Consider the following 18,441-nt stretch of genomic DNA (forward strand, 5'->3'; position numbering starts at 1 on the left):
AGAGACAGGCATGCTATGTTCAGAACCAAATGCTGAGCAGTGTTCCCTTCTAGCTGCTTTGAAGCTTTGCTGCTCACACTTCTCATCCTACACCTTTTTCCCTTCAGGTAGTCCAGCCCACCTTGCATCTTTTCATGTGTGGTTCAAGGCAAAGCTGTCAATCTGGAGCAGACACTTACTCTACGAGTGTTTCTTGTAATGAATCAAAGAACAAAGACTTGTCTTACCGGCTACATACAAACCAGGATTTCAGCTCCACTCTGCTGTAGCTTGGCCAACAATCCTCAACCACAAGAAAGCTTATTCTTTAATCTCAGTTCAATCAGTGAATTTTTCAACATGAAGGAGAGTGTTACTTGGATATAGAAAACAAAAACATTTTGTGCCAAGCATGCAGTGAGTAGAAATGGACAAGTTTAAGCTAGCTAGAGAAAAATTAAAAGAAAGCTGTCTCTCCCCACCACCACCACCTCACCCTGATCTTTTTTTAGGTTGCTGCCTGTATTTATTTTTTTCTGGTTGATCAGAGTGAAGTTTTAATTAGAGCTGCAGGAAGCCAATAATTTCTAAGAGCTAACATAAAGATTGGTTAAAATAAAGTGGTGTTACTTACTTACTGACAAATTAATTCCCCTACGCTAAAATCTGCACAAACACTGTTGTAGAACAAAACATTTATTTCGCCAGCTTCTGATTCTAAGAGCTAGTGGATACAACTGCTCAGCATTTGTAGTGTCCATCACTATTCTGTACAGTGGGAAGAAAACACAGCCTAAATGGCTGACAGGTAGGACCAGGATGAGGAGATGATTTTCACATTATTGCTGGTATTGCCACTGATTGATCAGTCTGTGGGCTTGTGCCCCCGTTTTTCCAGCTGCATTGAGAGGTATAGGTATGGTCTACCTACCACCCCTCTTAGCACCACGCTGCTCCACAAACACCAGTGGGATATTGTCCTCCTGCTTGTAGGCCAAGTTCATCCTTTTTAGCCTTTAATCATAGGCAAAATTTCATAAGCCTCTTTAAGCTTAAAAGGTAAGTCTCTTGTAAAATCACTTATATACTACCTATACTCTACCTAATACTCTAACTATACTCTAGAGATATAAGTATATTTTTTGATAATATTTTTCTTTACTGTCCTTCCCACCTGCTGCAGTTTTTTTGCATCTCATTTTGTAGTCGATTTAGGCAGGATGTACATATGTTTCCCAGTCAGTCTCTGCCAAACATTATTTGATTCACATATAGATGGGGTGCTTCTCTTGTCAAAAAGACAACTGACACTGAGGTCTCACCTACAGGAAATTATCTTTGCACTTCCCTAATTCCCCAAAAGCCTCAATAGTGTTAGTGTTGTAAGTGGTGGAACTTAAACAGCCTTCAGGCCAGAAGCACTTTTGGACAACAGTTGTGTGGCATCTTCCCCTGCTGCAGACAATGCCTGAGGGCAGCCAGACACATTCACAATAGGACTACAGAAGGGACTTCAAAGGGAAGCCTGCCAGGCTGAGAGAAGACAGAACTAGTCCATTTGACAAATGAACTGAAACAGCAGGGGAGCAGCCCTATGAGGGATGGAGGATGAGAAAGGGGCATGTAAAGAACAGGAAGAGAATCAGAAGGGGAGGACAGGAGTGCCATAGGTAAGGAATATATGAAAAGAAATATATATTTCACAAAAAAGACCTGTAGCAGAAAATGAACGAATAAAGAACAAAACCAACCCAAATCAACAAGCAACTAGAGGGGGGTAAAAGCAGACCCCTAACTCAGCATTTTTTAAGATAGGAGCTATTGCCTGTGAATCTTATTCAAATACTGGGAAGAACATAGCTAACAAGAACTGAATCAATAAAATATGCAAATAAACACAGTGGAAGCAAGTTTAGAAATGGCTTTGAAAATATGGTTAATTTGTAGAAGTTTCCTCAAGGCAAAAGAGCTTCAGTAATTTCTTCCATTCTAGACAACTCTTCTTCATCTCAGCTGCTCTTCTGTTCCTGTTTCTGCCATTGTCTCCTCCTCCTCTAGAATATCAGAACGGTTAAGGATCAGAGAAAACCTACAGCCCTGTTTTCTTCTTGTAGGAGGAGATAGTGGAGGCTTTCAGAAGGCTTCCTTCTAAGAATGTGTAGCTTGGACATCCCATACCTGGGGCAAACATCAAACTTCTTTTTCCCTTCTGGAATGCTGACACTGACAGCTGGATGCAGTATCCTACTGCAAGAGAGGTCTCATTTTATGGGGAGTCGGACAAGCCCAGGAGGATCTTTCTTAATCTGGATTCCCAAACTTCCTAGGAGGGGTTAAATCCTTCAGTCAGTGCATTCAACCTGTTTTCCCATGGAAGTTTCCCCTCAAAGCAGCCTGCTGTCCTTCCTCTGCCCTTGACATGCTTAATACACATATCTTTGCTTGAAGCTGAAGTTCCAGGAGTAATTATGATGATTGCACTACCCAGTCACATTGCTGATGGAATTGTGAGGCTAGCGATATAAAATTTGTATTTAGAGGACAAACACTGTCACTTGCACCATTTTGGTGCACACTCATTGTCTCTTGTAGGCTTCATCATTTAAGCACATTTAAGCTTACAAACCAGGAGCTATTCTGTAAATGCCAACAGGCACAGGGAATCTGAGTCAAGCTCTTCTGCCTTCTCTGCCAGTATCACCACAAAGCTAAGAATTGGAAGGAGAAACCAGACACAGAAAAATTTGCATTCAGCTGGCCATGTCAACCTCAAAGCTGTAGAAAGGGGAGGATGAGAGGACATCAAACAGATACAAGCACACTCAAGAACTAACAGTGACTTCTGCTGTGTTTCCTCATAACTCTAACTAGGCCTGAAAATCCTTAAAAAAAAAAGATATTAACATTTTCACTTGGCTACTTTTCTGATTTTCATTACACTTCTAATCTCCAGCAAGATGAGGTTCTTTATTTGTGTAACATTCCCATTCCCTGCTCTTCTGTATCAGATGCAATGCTTATCTGGTTTTTCCTTTACAGTCAAATTGTTGTGACAGGAGCAGATTCAGCTCTGCCTTCCCTGCAAATTATTCACTTTTGACTCAATACCAGTTCCCTCTGACAGGATCAAGTCTGTGCTCACAGCACACTCCAGTTCTACTGATTGCTGCAGGCTCCATAGTTTGGTTGTCCATAGCTAGAGACTGGCATTAAAGCAGGGGAGTAAAACACAAACCCTTTTTTAAGAATGAGCCATCATGCCCCAGGACAGATCTCTGCCTGCTCCCTGTTATCCATCTGGCCAATGCTTGGATGAAATCTGAGATGAAAGAAAAAATTATCATATTCCAACTCTCACCACATCTCCAATTCTCTTTGTTGTTACACAGAAAAAAATTGTGAGAATTCCCTCTCCTGTCACTTGCTTGCTTGCAGCCCTTTTACATGCTCTCTTTGCAGTCCTCTCCTTATTTCTTGCTTTATTTTCACTATCTACTTTTATTACAGTTTTGTAGCATCTAGATGCCTGCTGTGATATGCTCTAGTTTTACTCCTGTCTTTTTCTCTGGGGAAGAGGGGAAGAGAAAGATGAAAAGGTGAAATTAATTTGTTTCTCTGATAAGGCAGTTAAGAAGCATGTTAGCCCCTCTGAGCATTTCAATAGCTTATCCTCTTTTCTAATGTTTCTGAAAGGGGAATGAAAACCAAATGTTGAAAACTGCCAGCACATCCACATCCTCTTTTGAAAACTGAAAACTGAGACTAATTATAATGGCTCACACAGTCCAATTGTGCTGCTGATCTAATCAGCTTACATTAGGAGAAGCGCTGAATAAACCTGCACAACGGCTGGGACACTGAATCAATTTCTCCCTGGCCAAGCACATTTAAAGCTTGCTTATCAGCTGTATGACATCTGGGAAAAAGCCCTCAAAACAACAACAAAAAAGAAAAATACCAAAAAAATAATTCCCTCAAAGCCCCCAGTGGCTGCAAAAAGTTTTTTAATCTTACCCTCCTTTTTCTCTACCCACATACAAAAGGAAGAAGCCTTTAATTTACAAAGGATTTGGGGTTTTGTTTATAGTTTTTTTTTTCTGGTCTGGGCATACCCTTTTGAAATAAGGCAAACATAGGCACTTGGGTATCATTAGTTAGTGATTAAACACATCATGAGACAGAAAATTGGCAAAGAAAGTAAGGCTGGTTTGTTCGTGTTGGTCTTACTGTTGGCTCTTTGTGCACACTCTGAGTGGCAGGCCTCTGTAAACTGAGCTCAACACTTGGGGGGTCCTTCTTCAACTCTACTGGGGGCCTGTCCCCTCTGGCTACTCCATCAAATTTCAGAGATCTGGTTGGTGAAGAAGTAAATATTACTGTTGTACATTCTTTATCCTTTTCTTCCATGCCGTTGACATTTTCTCCATTCATGCTGACTTTTCCGTCTACCTGCAGAATACAGTTAAATAAATATGCTGAGACAAGTAGCATTCAAAGGAATTTAGGAAATTAGGAGTTCAACATGATACTACAATCATTAACACAGTCTATGTTATCAGCGAGGGATGAAGTCAAGCACATATTTCATTCAACAGGCCAAAACAGAAAAAGACCCTATGACCCTAGAGGGCTCATAAAAAAAATACAGACACAAGGAAATAATTTTTCTGGATTTCCTGGTTTCCCACATTCCGTTCTCCAGTAACATACAGACACCCTTTGCATGCATCACAGATCAAAGGATGTTTTAAAAAAAACAATTTTTATCTTAAATTTAGGCCAAAACTGCTGGATTTTGCATTGCCTTATGCAAAAGCCAAGCAGGTTCTCCACGACTAATTATACTGATGGACTGTTTATGTACCTCAATGATCTCACCACGGTATTAGCAGGCTGTGCTTTTTTGAAGCACTGCCGTGAACTTTGAAGGGACAGAAGCAACAGAGTTCATCCACTTGCTTCTTTATTGTTCATAACAGGGAATCAAGGCACCAGCAAATAAAACCCTCCATAAGGAAATCAAATAGATTAGGTACTTTGCCAAAAAATTACTTTAGGTAATCTCCTGAAAAGGAAACGGTTTAACTACCTTTTTTCTCAGGGTCAAGCTAGCTCCTTGGTGGCCATATATGCCTGCTAAGGAACCTTTAAGCAAAGAAGAATACAAAATATACTCACTAGCCATTCACCTTAAGAGGGCCCAGGCAGAGAGACCAGGAGAGGACCAGGTCTGAGTACCACCACATTGCTCCTGCCTGGCTTACACAGCACAGATACTTACAGGCTTGTCAGCAGGTGTGAGGAGTAAGGAGGGCTTTGCTCCTCTGTGCACAGACATCCTTCCTTACTTATTGAGTGGACAGCTTGGATACCCCCAGAGTGGCACTCCAACTTAGTACACAGTACATATCATCAGTACCAAGCTCCTTCCATTGACTCCTCGTACACGTGCTTATTCTTAGTGAGCATGATTAACCAAGAGGCCATCCCTGAGGTGCTGGGCATCTCTATCTCTGACAGATGTGCAGGAAGGTGGAGGCAGTTAGCCCTTGCACAATCATCACCTGTTTCACCCCTTCTGAGTGTTTTTCAGATGAAAATGTTTCCTCCCTTTCTACACTGACATCATCCACTTAACACAGTACCTCTCTTAGAGTTTGTTTCCAAACATAAAGGTGAGCAGGAACTGAGCACCAAGTCTTCTGGGACTGTGTGCTGGGTTACCTACTAGAGAGGCAGGTTATGAAAGATCTCAAAAATAAAAAGACCAGGAAGGCTGCACCATCCATTTCAGTGTCTCTGTTTAGACTAAGATATTTCTCTATTTATATTAAGGAGGAAAACCAAATGTTCAAATGAGCAGGACAGATGCCCTGGCTGCAGAGTTAAACAAACATGCTCCTTTCCTTCTAATCTGGAGGAAGTAAACATGTTGTCACCAGAGCCAAGAATCATTGACAGACTGGTATTTCAAGGCAAAATAATGCTACAGCTTCATGTGCTAGGGAATAATTCCTACTGAGACAAATCACATTTTTTCACATCATGTGAACAAGATTCAGGCAGATTTTTTTGTGGGGCGTAGGAGCCTTCATGGATTAGTTTCTTCCCACATATGGGAATTATATATATGCAATAACTTTATGGGGATACACACACATATCTTGGTCCACTGATGGAAAAAGTGTCAAGGATCAGAAAAAAACAGAGATCCACAATTCACTGGTATCTAAAAAGTAAATTGTGGCATACCAGCTGAGGTATAGGAGACACAGGAATTATCAGTTTCATGTTTCAGCTAGGAAATATGGTGGGGCATGGTTTCCACAAGGGCTGAGACAGACTTCAATAAATTATACATCACAACATACTTTTTTTCACTAGCTATAAAAAGCTGACTTAATTTTTAGAAAGTAAACAACTTGAATATACACAGTAGCAGTACTACTGGTATATCAGCAGGGCTTCAGGAACCCCTGAACGCCACTCGCAAAGTCTGAGCAATGGCAGACAGAAGGAAACCCAAACTCTAGAGGCTGGGGCACCCATGGCAGTAGGCTTCACACTGTTCACAACATGACTACATGAGACTTGATTAAGCTCCAGTTTTGGTACAGGCACTGTGAACAGCAGATTTTTCAAATTTGACTTATTCTGGTCTTTTTAATACAACCCAGTTCTTTTCTTTTTCCATCATTGGTTCAGTATCTTACTCCCATTCTCCACAACTGCACAGTCAAAAGATACACTCCTCAAATTTCATATTTTGGTCTCAGAATATTGTTTCCTGTTCTTCTCCTATCCTCTTCTCCCACAAATCTCACAGCTAATTTATTCCCAGCAGCCCTGCTTTCATCCAAATTCTCTTACTCCTTTACTCCCATAATCTGTGCTCAGTTCTTGCAAACCAATGGAGCCACTCTCCCTCTCTCACCATGGATCTCCAGCGACTCTGCTACCCCAGTACCAACCTGTTTCACTGAATCTCCATGAACAACCTCAATTCTCTCTTTATGCCTGTGAAGAAGTTTTCCCCATCCATCCTTGATGAAAAGCATATTTAAGACAGAGCATATCTTTGGGCAATCTGGCTCTTGGTTCTGAAGGAGTAGGGACACATTTGTTTGAGTATGGCAAAAATCAGACCCCTGACACAAAAGTCAGTTCAGGTCTTGCTTCAAAAGTCAGGGCCCCCACACTCTCTGCCTCTTCCATTTTGTTCAAAGACAAAAAACGTGACCACATACTCTTTTCTAAAAACTTTCTGAGGAAACACCTTGCTTTTTTCTTCAATTCATCCTTTCCCTAAACAAATTTAGCCTGAGGAAAAACAACCAGTGCAAATATTTAGGTCTGAAGAGGTCAAGATTCTAAGAAGACTGGTAAACATGAAGAAACCACTAAACATGGAGCTGAGTTTTATATTATCAGAATGCTGCCACCATTTTCTACATAATTGCATTAAACATTTATATGTTCAGATGACTTAACCAAGATCTCTTTGCCTGCTGGTTGACTTTGGGGCACATGATGTATCCTACCTTAAAGTTCTTTAAAACTTCCTGTGTGTTTTTGGGTTGTGAGTAAGGCTTGGGTGTCAGCATAGGCACAGCCTTGGAGACACTTTTGCTGGGAGATGTGCGTCCTGTTGAACTGCTGGGCTCTAGTTCAGTGGTGGGAACAATGGTTGCTTCAATTGTGGCAGTGAATTTTGGAGCAGGAAGTGACTGTTGCCTTAAATATCTCAGAGGATTTGGGTCTTTCAGTGGGGAATTTGGTTCCACTGAATGGCTTCTTTCCAGGATTTTTGGCATCTGCAAACGCTCAAGGACAGCTTCACTGATAGTGAATCTTTCAGTGTACTGCTGGAGGATGCTCTCAGCCTCCTCTGGTGTCTTTGCATTCTTGTATGCCTCATGAAGCTCCCGCTCCCTTCTCTCTCTGCAAAAAAGACAACACAAAAGAAACCATTGCGTTAACACTGGAAATCACACCCATTTCCTCTTCAACATCCTCCCCTCTCCCTCACTCAGGCTTGCAGGCATGGCTGCCCACAGTTACCTATCCCCTATGGAGCACACAGCATTTTCAGACATGCCACTACACTCCAGGAAAACAACGTACTTCTCCTCCACGATTTCTCGGTAGGTTTTGATGCTTTTTCTGCGCTCATTCATTCCGTCTCCAGCCAATAACCTCTCCATTTTCTTCCTCTCAGCTTCCTTTTTAATTAAATCCTGTGACGCGCTCCTTCGACGACTCTTCCACCGAGCCAGGTCCTGTGAGAGAAGGAAAGCACTTGAATGCAGAGCTGCAAATAACTAAAAAGTGGCTGCAGGTAACAATGAACCCAAGCAGCCTGTTGCAATACTTGTTCTTGCCTGTGGACTGGGCTCCTATCAGGAGTTGTAGGCAGCATTGTTTATTTCAATGACAAAAGGAGATCATGCCATAAATGAAGATGTTGTCTGAGTTTTCTGCTAACAGCAGGATACAGTAAAGATTTCATAGCTTCACTGCTTACTTTGCTTTTGGCAGGAAATTTGGCCTAAACAGACCAGTCATTTTCACTTGGGCCAACAATAGGGACAAAATCCAATTCCCCAGAAAGATTAAGTAAAAAAAAAAAATGTTTGGTGAAGGATTTTAATAATCAGATACATGGGAAGCAAGGGTTCGTTGGAAGAATGGATGTTGTTTCACCACGAGCTACAGCTGCACTGATAGTCTGCTTTGGAGAGCTGATACTTCCATACTTGGTCCATGTTATCAATCAGCTATATGCAAATATGATTGACCCATGATGTTGGGGTGTTCTGATGGGAAAATCCAGTGCAGCATCAAAATTTAAATTTTTCATCGTGGCCACCCTTTAGAAAAATTGCCATCGTGGCAATATTTTGGATAGAGATGTGAGCAAGAGAGGTTAGGGAGTGACATGGCTCATACCTGGCTGGTGTGAGAGATGACAGAGTAAAAAGCCTGTGGTTTGTATCCAGCTATATAGAGATGTCCTTGTTGAGGTAACAATCTCAGTCTTTTTGGAATCTGCCTGCCTGAAATTGTGCAGAAGTTTGCCTGAATCTGGTTCTCTGCCTTTTCTGAAAATCTAGCCTGACACTAAATTTCAGAGTCACAGGAGATACCTGTTATGGGCCCCTGTGATGTCTTGCATCCTTTATGAATCCACAGATCCTGGAGGATACAGAAGCAGGATCTTTTTCACAGTACAAGAATTACAGTAAAGAAGTTTTCTGAACTGCAAAATTTTTTTGCAGCTAGCAAAGGAACAAAATTTTACATGTAGAAAGTAACCACTGCAGAACTTCTGCAAAGAAAAATAGCTTCCTAGGAAACTAGAAAGGAACATTTGTCATTAACTTTTCAACATGAGGAGATTAGTATATAGATTATATTTCATGCACTCTAACAAATTTTGGTTTTAATAAAAACCAGGTATTCATAACACATACTCAATTCAAAGGCTATTTCATTATTTACATGGTTTCCTGATATTTAAATTCCATTTTTATAGGTAAACAGCAGAAGGTACTGCAAGCATAACTTATTTTATTAAAATCAGCAAAAAACATTGTCACATTCAATTTAGCTTAAAACTACAAATTATTGATGCTACACTTATGGGAGTGTTCATTAAAGTACTTCTCCACATAACCTACATATATCAGTCTATATTCCCCCTCATGAAACATAGGTCTATCATTTTCCTCAGTTACTAATTATTCTCACTGGAGTACCAAAGCATTTATTTATTCAGCTACTTCCACTAATGTCTATTGTTTGGAAATTAGCAAATTTTCTAACATAAGCCCTCCTTCTCTTTTTGTAATTAAAAACCAGACATGTTTATCTTTTCCAGTTCTGAACCTTTAGAATAACAATAATTTTAAAAAGCCATGAAACTGTTAATTGTTGACAAATTTATGGGCATCTAAAATATCAGACCATGTCACAGGTCTCTATAAAGACCTCAGAATGCCAAGGACATTCTAATCAAGTACCCCTTCAGAACTTTTAGTTTATGGTAGAAGGTGCTGAGGGCCCAGAAAATATAGGAACTTTAGCTCAGAGGATTTTCAGTTCAACAGCAGAGTTCTCAAACTTCTTGATTGCCTTTGGATTTATTCTTATCTCTGCTGGGAAATTATGGCTTCCCACACATACAGACCTTTCAGCTGAAGTCTTTCATTGTTCTATTATAAAGTCACTTCTTAGTGTATATGCAATTTGTTTTTAACTTTTCTTTGAATTTTCTACCAAAAACTTCTCTGAGGTGTTTCACAGAAGCTCTGCTTGTAATGAGAAACTACCATACTTGAAGAGATGTGTTCTATTGTGTTTTGGGGTTTTTTTTTAATTTAAAAAAATATCCCAGATTCCTCATTTAAAATCAAATTTAAAACAAACTTACCTGCAGATCATGTTTTACTAATTTGCTGCAGACAATGCCAAGAGCCTGGACAGCTTAAAAAAATACACCAAGGAAAGAGGATTTGGAAAGGCCTTGTAAACCAATCAGGGTGTGGCTAACATGAAGTGCCATTTGTTTGCTTGGAAAAGATGGAAAACATTAACATTTTCTGTACCTATGCAAATTTATTAAAGGAAAGGCTGACCTATTTATTCTCTGTCCTACTTAGTCTTGTATTTTATCAGTTTGGACATTGATTAATCAGAAAGGTTAGAGAAGCCAGCAGTTTGAAGTTGTTCTTCCATTTGTTTTTACCTAATCACAGTTTCTTTACATTTTTTGAAAAAAGAAACCAACCTGGTAAACAGGCAGAGGGACTGCAAGATCTTGTACTCTTTGATTTATATCAAGTTATGAACTTCTGCGCTTTTTGCAACAATCCACCGAGGTAAAAAAAAAGCTCTCCTGATTATTTTAAGGACTTGACAGCAAGTGCAGATTTAGCAGGTTGTCCTGTTCTTGCCTAGCTGGCTGGCCTCAGTGCCTGCCAGCATTGCAGACACTGTTGTATACTCACATCTTGCCATCTGGTCTCGTCCTCTTTCAGCTGGTTGTGTATATTCTGCAGCTTCTCATGGCGAGCTTTGCTATGAGGCTGAGCCACAGCTTCTTCTTCACATCTCATGTCAAACATACTCATACTCCTAAACAAGGGAAAATAACAACAGGCCCGGTCTTATTTAGGGGCTTGTATTCCTTCAGCTTGTAAGAGCTGCAGCCACATGAGGGTGCTGCAGCAGAATCAGACACCTGCACTGTTACAAAGCTCCCAAAAGCAGCAGTGCCTCAGACAGGCTTGTTAGCATTCCTATAGCTCCCACAGGCATTACACTCCTCGAGTTCCCATTTTGTTAGTCGACCACAACTTTGTCTCTCACTACTAAATTTACACTTCCATCAATAGCTCTTGCTAAAATCATTCTATCATTCAGAACATTTCTGAATGTTCTACTTTCTGAAGATTTGTGCCCAATGGGTTTTCAAGATCGCTTTGATTAACACCAGAGATGGAAGTTTCCCTTTCAGAGTAAAAGAAGTCTTGAGAAGTACATCAAGGGCAGCATGGCCAGCTACATGCTATTGCTACAAATCCAGAGAAGTATGCTCAGTTCAAATTGCATGGTACTTTCTTCCCTTCCCTGTCCTCCCTTCCCTGCCCTCCCTTCCCTGCCTTGAAGAAATTCAGTGCTACCAGCACAACTTATTAACACAGCTAACCTAACAAGGAAAAGATGACGTCAAGTACAAAAAAGTGGTTTTTTTCTATTTACGTCTCTGACCTTTGGAGAATTAAAGGAACAAAAAGGTTATAGTTTGATGTTATACATCTCTTTATATTATACAAAGATCTTCACACAAAGATAACATGCTTACTACTCCACCTCTACTACCTATTATTAGTCAAACATGACCTCAGTTGTGCCATTCAAAGCAAAAAAAAAATCAAAAGAAAGCCATGCAGCTCCACATGAAGTGATTTCACAGCAGTCCTCGAATGATAACCTTCAGCTTTATTTATTTGAGCCAATGAGCCAACTGGCAGGAGAAGCACCCAATGAAGATAAAATTGTGGGCAACTCTGTCCACAGTAATCAAAGTGAACAGTCATGGAAAGCTGTGCATATATTTATGAACCAGCATTTGTATTCAGGCAAGCAAAGACGGGAATGCCACTCTCAAGGAAAAACTTAAAAGGTCTGGACAGTGTATGGAAAAGGGCATGCACAGATTCCATCCTGCTAAGTAGGTATTTACTCAGAAATGAAGGACAGAATAAACATCCTATTGCCTTTAAATATGAACACTGAAGTTAACATATTACTGTGCTTCACCCCTTAAACAGAATGCTGAGGGTTACATTAATTTGGGTTTTTCTGTGGGTATTTTAACATTTGCATTGTTCAGGATTGGATTGGAACACTCCTAAATAACAGACCCTAAAGAGATGGCAAGTGTTGTTGTTGTTTTTAAAACTTAAATATCAATCATATTTGGCAGACTGGTGAGGTAGGTTGGGAGATGCATAACTTGCAATAAGGTCATGCTTATATGGTTTATTCCAGTTTTCCAAGAGCTTTTGACACTCATACTAAGAAAGCCTTTAGTGTTCAGTGTTTGATACCTTGTGCCTATGGGGTCAAGCTGGTTGTGCAGCTCCTCTCTTGTATTCTTTCCTCACGCTGAAGAATTTTTCATTCATATGCAGTAGGAAATGGTGGTTACTGGTCCTAGTCGAGTGCACGAGCACACACTCTTTGCCATTTGGGATGGAAAAATCTTGCCCTTCTAGTAAGAGTACCTGGATTACCTAATGTAAGTCTAATGTATATTCCCTGAATTCATGCAGGTCTCACAGGGTGCACAAAGGCAGCAACAGGTTTTATAACTATTAGCAATGCAATAAAAAAGGTTCTCTGGCAAAGGCTTTAGCCTTGGCCAGGAGTCAAACTATACACTACAACCCCAGATGCACCTCCTACTCCAGCAGTCACCTCCTGCTGCTGGGTCTTCATTGTCATGGATAAGCAACTGGGTTGGTTCAAACTTCAGCTCTGCAGCAACATGTTATTCCACAACAGTATCTTCCCAAGACAGCAATCTGAAGGAGTCCCATCTCAAAGCACTGTGCTCCACTCTGACCAACATGTAGTAATTGAGGAGAAAAACCTACCTTCCTGAGTACATGGACAAAAACAACTGAAAGGTCTTCTACATCAACTTCTCTGCCTGACAAGTTCAACCTTAGAAAAGAATAGAGGCCAAAACTCTGAGCTTCTATCAAAAGACACTTTTCACTGTGAGTCCTACATAATTTCGTCCTGTTTCTGTCTTGTATTATCTACAAATGGCTCCAGACAATCACGAACTCCTCCATGAGCAGAATTAGATTTACTCCTTCCTACAACCACATGCTGGGCCAGCAGTTCCATAGCACACAAATAGGCAGGGAATATGTAACTGCACTAAGTTAAAGTTCATCAGCTTTCTGACATTGGCACAACTCCAGAGATTGTATACAAACTCTGTCCTGAAGCAAGAGGCCTTTCTGCTGACCGGTGTACCAAACCTGTCATTCTAACAATGATCTGGGAAAAAAGCACTGTAGAGACCAACAGTTATTTGGGATGTCAGGATTTTCAAGCTACACTGCTTTATTTAAGTTACAGTTGTTCTTGTTGGTGATATTATGCAGCAATTTCTTAATTTTTTAACAGGTCTAAATAAATTTTGGATTAAAAAAAAATTCTGAAGGACTGCAGAGTTTAGTATTTTAAAAGTGAGAGATGAGGTAAAAAATCTTTTTATGGAAATATGTTAAAAATCCTTAAGTAAGGCATTTATTATGTGGCTACATTACCATTTTACAGTCATACTAAGACTTAAGAAACTCCATCAAAACATAAAAAGGGACAGACTGGCTCAAAATCAGACTCTAGTAAAGAAATACTCAAAAGTCTCAGCTCACTAAGAGTCTAAACTCACATTGGACTATCAGAGTATTACCAGAATTCTCTCTCTTCAGGAGATGGGAATGGGCCTGATGAGCAGCAGCACACTAAGTATTGTCTTTTCTGGATGCTGAGACAGACCAGGGCTGATGACAATATCTAGTTTTCCTCTAATTAGCAAAGGGAATTTTGACAGTCTAATAAAAGGTATTTTATTAGTTTTGCTGCTGTAATAAAGAGAATCTAGTCTAAGACTGAATTCAAGTTATAGTTTTCAATATGGACTTGACAAATATTTTTAAAGTATTTTAAATGTCAGTTCAATTTATTTTTCCTACTTGAGAAACAGGTTTTATTAGACCGTCTCCATAAATACTTAGTCTTTAGATGGGAAAACATGGTCTTACTTTTATAAGAACTTAAAAGAGAATGTAGGAAAATAGTTGCTCTGTAAACTGTAGCATATCTTGAAAGGATGACAGTGAGGTTTGAACATCAATTGTTTTGCCTTTTAAAATAAAATCAGAATCAGTATGGAATAAGCAATATGATTTATTGATTGTTGCTACTCTTATACCACCAAGCCCATTACAATGCCTCTTTGAAGGCATCTCCATGTACCTTCTGTCATGATTGCAATTAATAGAGACATGCACAGAAGAAAAAATCAATCCTATAAGCAGGCTTTCTGAAAGAGATGGAACATCCCCATTGTTAACTATAGCGCTCGTATGTTATATTGCTCTTTTTGTATCGTCCCTCCATTTGATTGGACAGATTCCTACTGCTTGAAAATTATCATGTTTACTCTCTAATCAGAGAACAAAGGCTTTTCTCTGCATAAAGGTATTACAGAACTTGTAAAGAACACTCAGCCCATCATTCTAAGCTTTGTCATTAGAGAAAAAGGTGAAAAATTGCATCTGAGTTTCTGTGTACTCATTATAAAACCCTTACAACACTCCACACTCTTTCTATTTTGGGATTTCATCTGAGAGACAGAGAAGGTCATGTGCATTTATGTGAACAGGACATTAAGGATATTATTATGTGCGTAGTTCCTGACTACTTCTCTTCTAAATAGCTAATACTTCCAAAGAGCTTTCCAAATGACATTGCATACTATTCTGTACTAAAGTTTGTATGCTTACATGAACAATTAAAATTTTTGAGTGTAATAGATGTCAGTTCTTCTCCTTCTATGAAAAGTGATGCATTGAGGTGAAAAGCTTAAAAACTGAAATTTATTACATTATTAAATAAAACTTACGGGATTAAGGATTAAGGGATTGAATATAAAGTTTTTTAAAGAGAATAAAGGCTCAGCTAAAGATGTATATTCCTGGTAATTATTCTGAAGGTCACAATAATATTATTTTGCTTTAGAATGTCTTTATTCCTGTTCCTCCTCATACTTCATTTTTTTTTCAACACCCAGATTCAACCCAACTCTCTTTACCTGTAGCTGATTAGAGGCAATGGAAATTCAGAAGTAAACAAAGACAAAATAAAAGAAAAAAAGAGGAATCAATACTTTAAGCAACAGCTGGACATTAGTATTATGCTTAGTTTTTATGGGCTTTTACATAGGAATTATTCTTAACTTCGATGTAAGCCATATCACATTCCATTTTTCAGGGCTGTCTGAAAAATTTATTTGCCAAAACACTGCAAAATAATAATAATAATGATGCATCAACTGCATTTTAAATTAGTAGAAAGATGGGAAAGCATGCAGTGTAAGTTGTTTAAAACAGAATCTTGTGCACACAAGACAACTTACTCTGCGTCATCAGACACAGCAGTTCTGGGGCCGAATCTACAAGACCAAATATAAAATTAGATTGCGGATAAATACATTAAGTAGTAATTGCAACTGGACCCATATAGTTTGCACAACTGTCACATCTACTAGTAAAGCTGAGACAAAAAACCCCCATACCGTTCAGGGATTATCATCAAACAAGACTTACCTGATCATCCTGAGGTCAAACTACATAAGAACATGTACATCTACACCACTCATCCCTCCTTAAACACATACTTATGCCCCACATTATAAAAAAAAATTGAAGTATATCTAAAATGTGTGTAGAAAATAGTTATTGAAAACAGGCAATGTCTTAGCATTTACCATGTCCCACACATGCAATGAATGGAGACAAAACTTAACAGTTACATTCCAAAGCAGTGCTTAGTGCCACCATTACTGAAACATGAAAGGGACAAATATTATAGCCAGAAAGTGAGTCACAGGATTTCCTTCTTCTTTTTGTAGGGCTTGTTTTGGTGTTTGGGGATTTCTTTGATTTTTTGTTTGTTTGGTTGATTTTTTAGTTGTTTTTGGTTTTGTTTATTCTTTGTTTTCTTGTTGTTTTGGTGTGGGCAGGGGTTTCTTGGTTTTTCTTCGTTGGTTGGTAGGCTGGTTGGTTGGTTTGGAGTTTTTATTGTTTTGTTTGCTTTTTGGTTGGTTTTTTTTTGTTAGTTGGTTTTGGTTTTCTTTCCTCAGTGTGGGGGAGTATAGCTGAAAAAAGTTTCCAGTAATACACAAACCAGCAGCATTCACTAAAATTTTAGTCTTGTTTAGAGTTATGCAAACCACATATTTATATCTGGGATTTATCATAAAAGAGCATCAAGTGCAAAAGTCAATACTACAACATTTCTAATCATGGGAGAAATAGAATAATCATCTCTCAATGTGCAGAGTCTATTTTAGCATCTCTTCATAAACTTTTCTTGCAATTCAGTATATATAATCAAACATTCATTTCACTTAGCTTTCAGTTACATATTTTTGAAAAATCAAAATAAAATGCATTATACAATTATTTTTGTTTCTAAAATGTGTATTACTGACATACAGTGTTTTAGTCTGGACTGAAAACACACCAGGCAATGCACAATGTGAGCTCTGAAGAACGCACACAGGGGTGTACAAGCTGCGTGATTCACACCAGAAAGCTCACGTTTGCAGATGCTCATCCTTGGATGAAAGTGTTTCCATTATGTTTTCCTCAGGAACCTCCTGAAGCTTGGATGTTTGACCAAACTGGACTTCATTGTGGTCATCTTCAGCCACTTGAGCAGTACTAATAATCTCATCTTGTCCTGTAGGTGGGAGACTGTCCTTCTGCCCTTGCTGCTGTTCTTGTGGTGGTTCTATTGCAGGTTTTCCAGAGCTATTAGTGTAGACTTGTGGACATTTTTCAGGCCTGAGTGAGCCAAAGGCAGTGGTGCAAAGGGATGTATTAAGCAACATTTCAAAAATCACACATACATAATGAGAAGCATAACTTTAAGTTAACAAATAACCAGCCCTACAAACCCAAATAGCTGACACAGGACAAGCTAAGAGAGGAAGGAGAAAAAAACCATAATTTTAAAAGTCGAATGATTGTACTATTCTTTTAAGTCAGAAAATAAACTGTCTGGAACACCACTGAAAATTAAAGTATTAAGTCTTTTTATCACCAAGCCACTGGTGAATTCTATGGTAGATGACAGGTTTGTTTTCTCCTGGCTGAGATGTAAGCTAGTTTTTCTTCCACGTCTGTACTGGTGCATGCATATCCTTCTCCTCAAACACTCTGTTGAAGAGGCTGATGAGTAAGAACCTTTCCACTCAGGCTTGCATGTGGCTCAACCACCAAATGATAACTCTGTTCAAAAGCTTCAACACTCACACAGCCTAAAACATCTCAACAATGGTGCTGAGAAAGATATCGAGCATTATCAGGAAGAATCTCGGGATCTCTAGATATATTGTTGGGAAGTCACTGACACTAGTTAAGCCATAGACAGTCATCTAACTTACTACATCCAGCATCCCTATTTCTACCTGAAAACATTTGTAATGATTATCTCATATTTAACCAGAAACCTCTGCAAATGTAATGCAAATGTAATTGCTACATAGATCTGTTTCCACACATTGTTAGAATTTTGCATCTGGTAGTTTCTTTCTGGGTCTCTACACGGCTCTTCTAAAAGGGCCAGAAACTTTCTACTGCCTTCTGCTGAGCAGAAAGGATTAGCAAATAACTGAGGACAAGCATGAAAATAACCACTACTGGGCCACCAGCAAATCTTCCTGATAAAGAGATCTTGACCAACAGCCCACAGGGCCAGTTAAATGGGGCGGAGGAAAACACAACTTTCTTACCTCATGGTTTTCTTCTCAAGCTCTGTAGCTGTGCCCTGCTTATTCTGCTGCTTTGAAAATGGCATGGGCAGGAACTGCTTAACATTGGGCCCAGGCTGTTTAAGAAAAGCTCCAGTTCTTCTGACTAACATGTCATCTCTTTGTGGGTCTGGAAATTTCACGTTGTTTTCTGTCCCATCACTCTGCAGCTGAGGGATTTCAAGCTGTTCATGGCTCTCTTCTTTTGTGACAATACTGCTCAGAGAGACAAGTGACACTGTTCCATGATAATGCTCACTTGTACAGCAAGTGGCTGCTTAGGAAATGTGAGGTACTATTACTCAAAACAAAGTTGAGAATGATGGACAGCTAGGCAA

General features: G+C 39.4%; 1 protein-coding gene across 1 annotated transcript in view; it reads right to left on the reverse strand.

The window, feature by feature from the left end:
• The window catches only part of LIMCH1 (LIM and calponin homology domains 1), a 170,210-nt gene that overhangs the window by 26,331 nt on the left and 125,438 nt on the right, over positions 1–18,441 (reverse strand). The window contains exons 14-20 of the mRNA XM_033513515.1: positions 18,086–18,319; positions 16,890–17,135; positions 15,704–15,739; positions 10,989–11,115; positions 8,104–8,258; positions 7,521–7,920; positions 4,207–4,428 (exon numbers count right to left, since the gene is read on the reverse strand). Of these exons, the coding sequence (XP_033369406.1) occupies positions 4,207–4,428; positions 7,521–7,920; positions 8,104–8,258; positions 10,989–11,115; positions 15,704–15,739; positions 16,890–17,135; positions 18,086–18,319 (1,420 nt within the window). The remainder of the gene's footprint in view (positions 1–4,206; positions 4,429–7,520; positions 7,921–8,103; positions 8,259–10,988; positions 11,116–15,703; positions 15,740–16,889; positions 17,136–18,085; positions 18,320–18,441) is intronic.

This window comes from Parus major, chromosome 4 (assembly GCF_001522545.3).
Source record: "Parus major isolate Abel chromosome 4, Parus_major1.1, whole genome shotgun sequence".
Lineage (NCBI taxonomy): Eukaryota > Metazoa > Chordata > Aves > Passeriformes > Paridae > Parus > Parus major.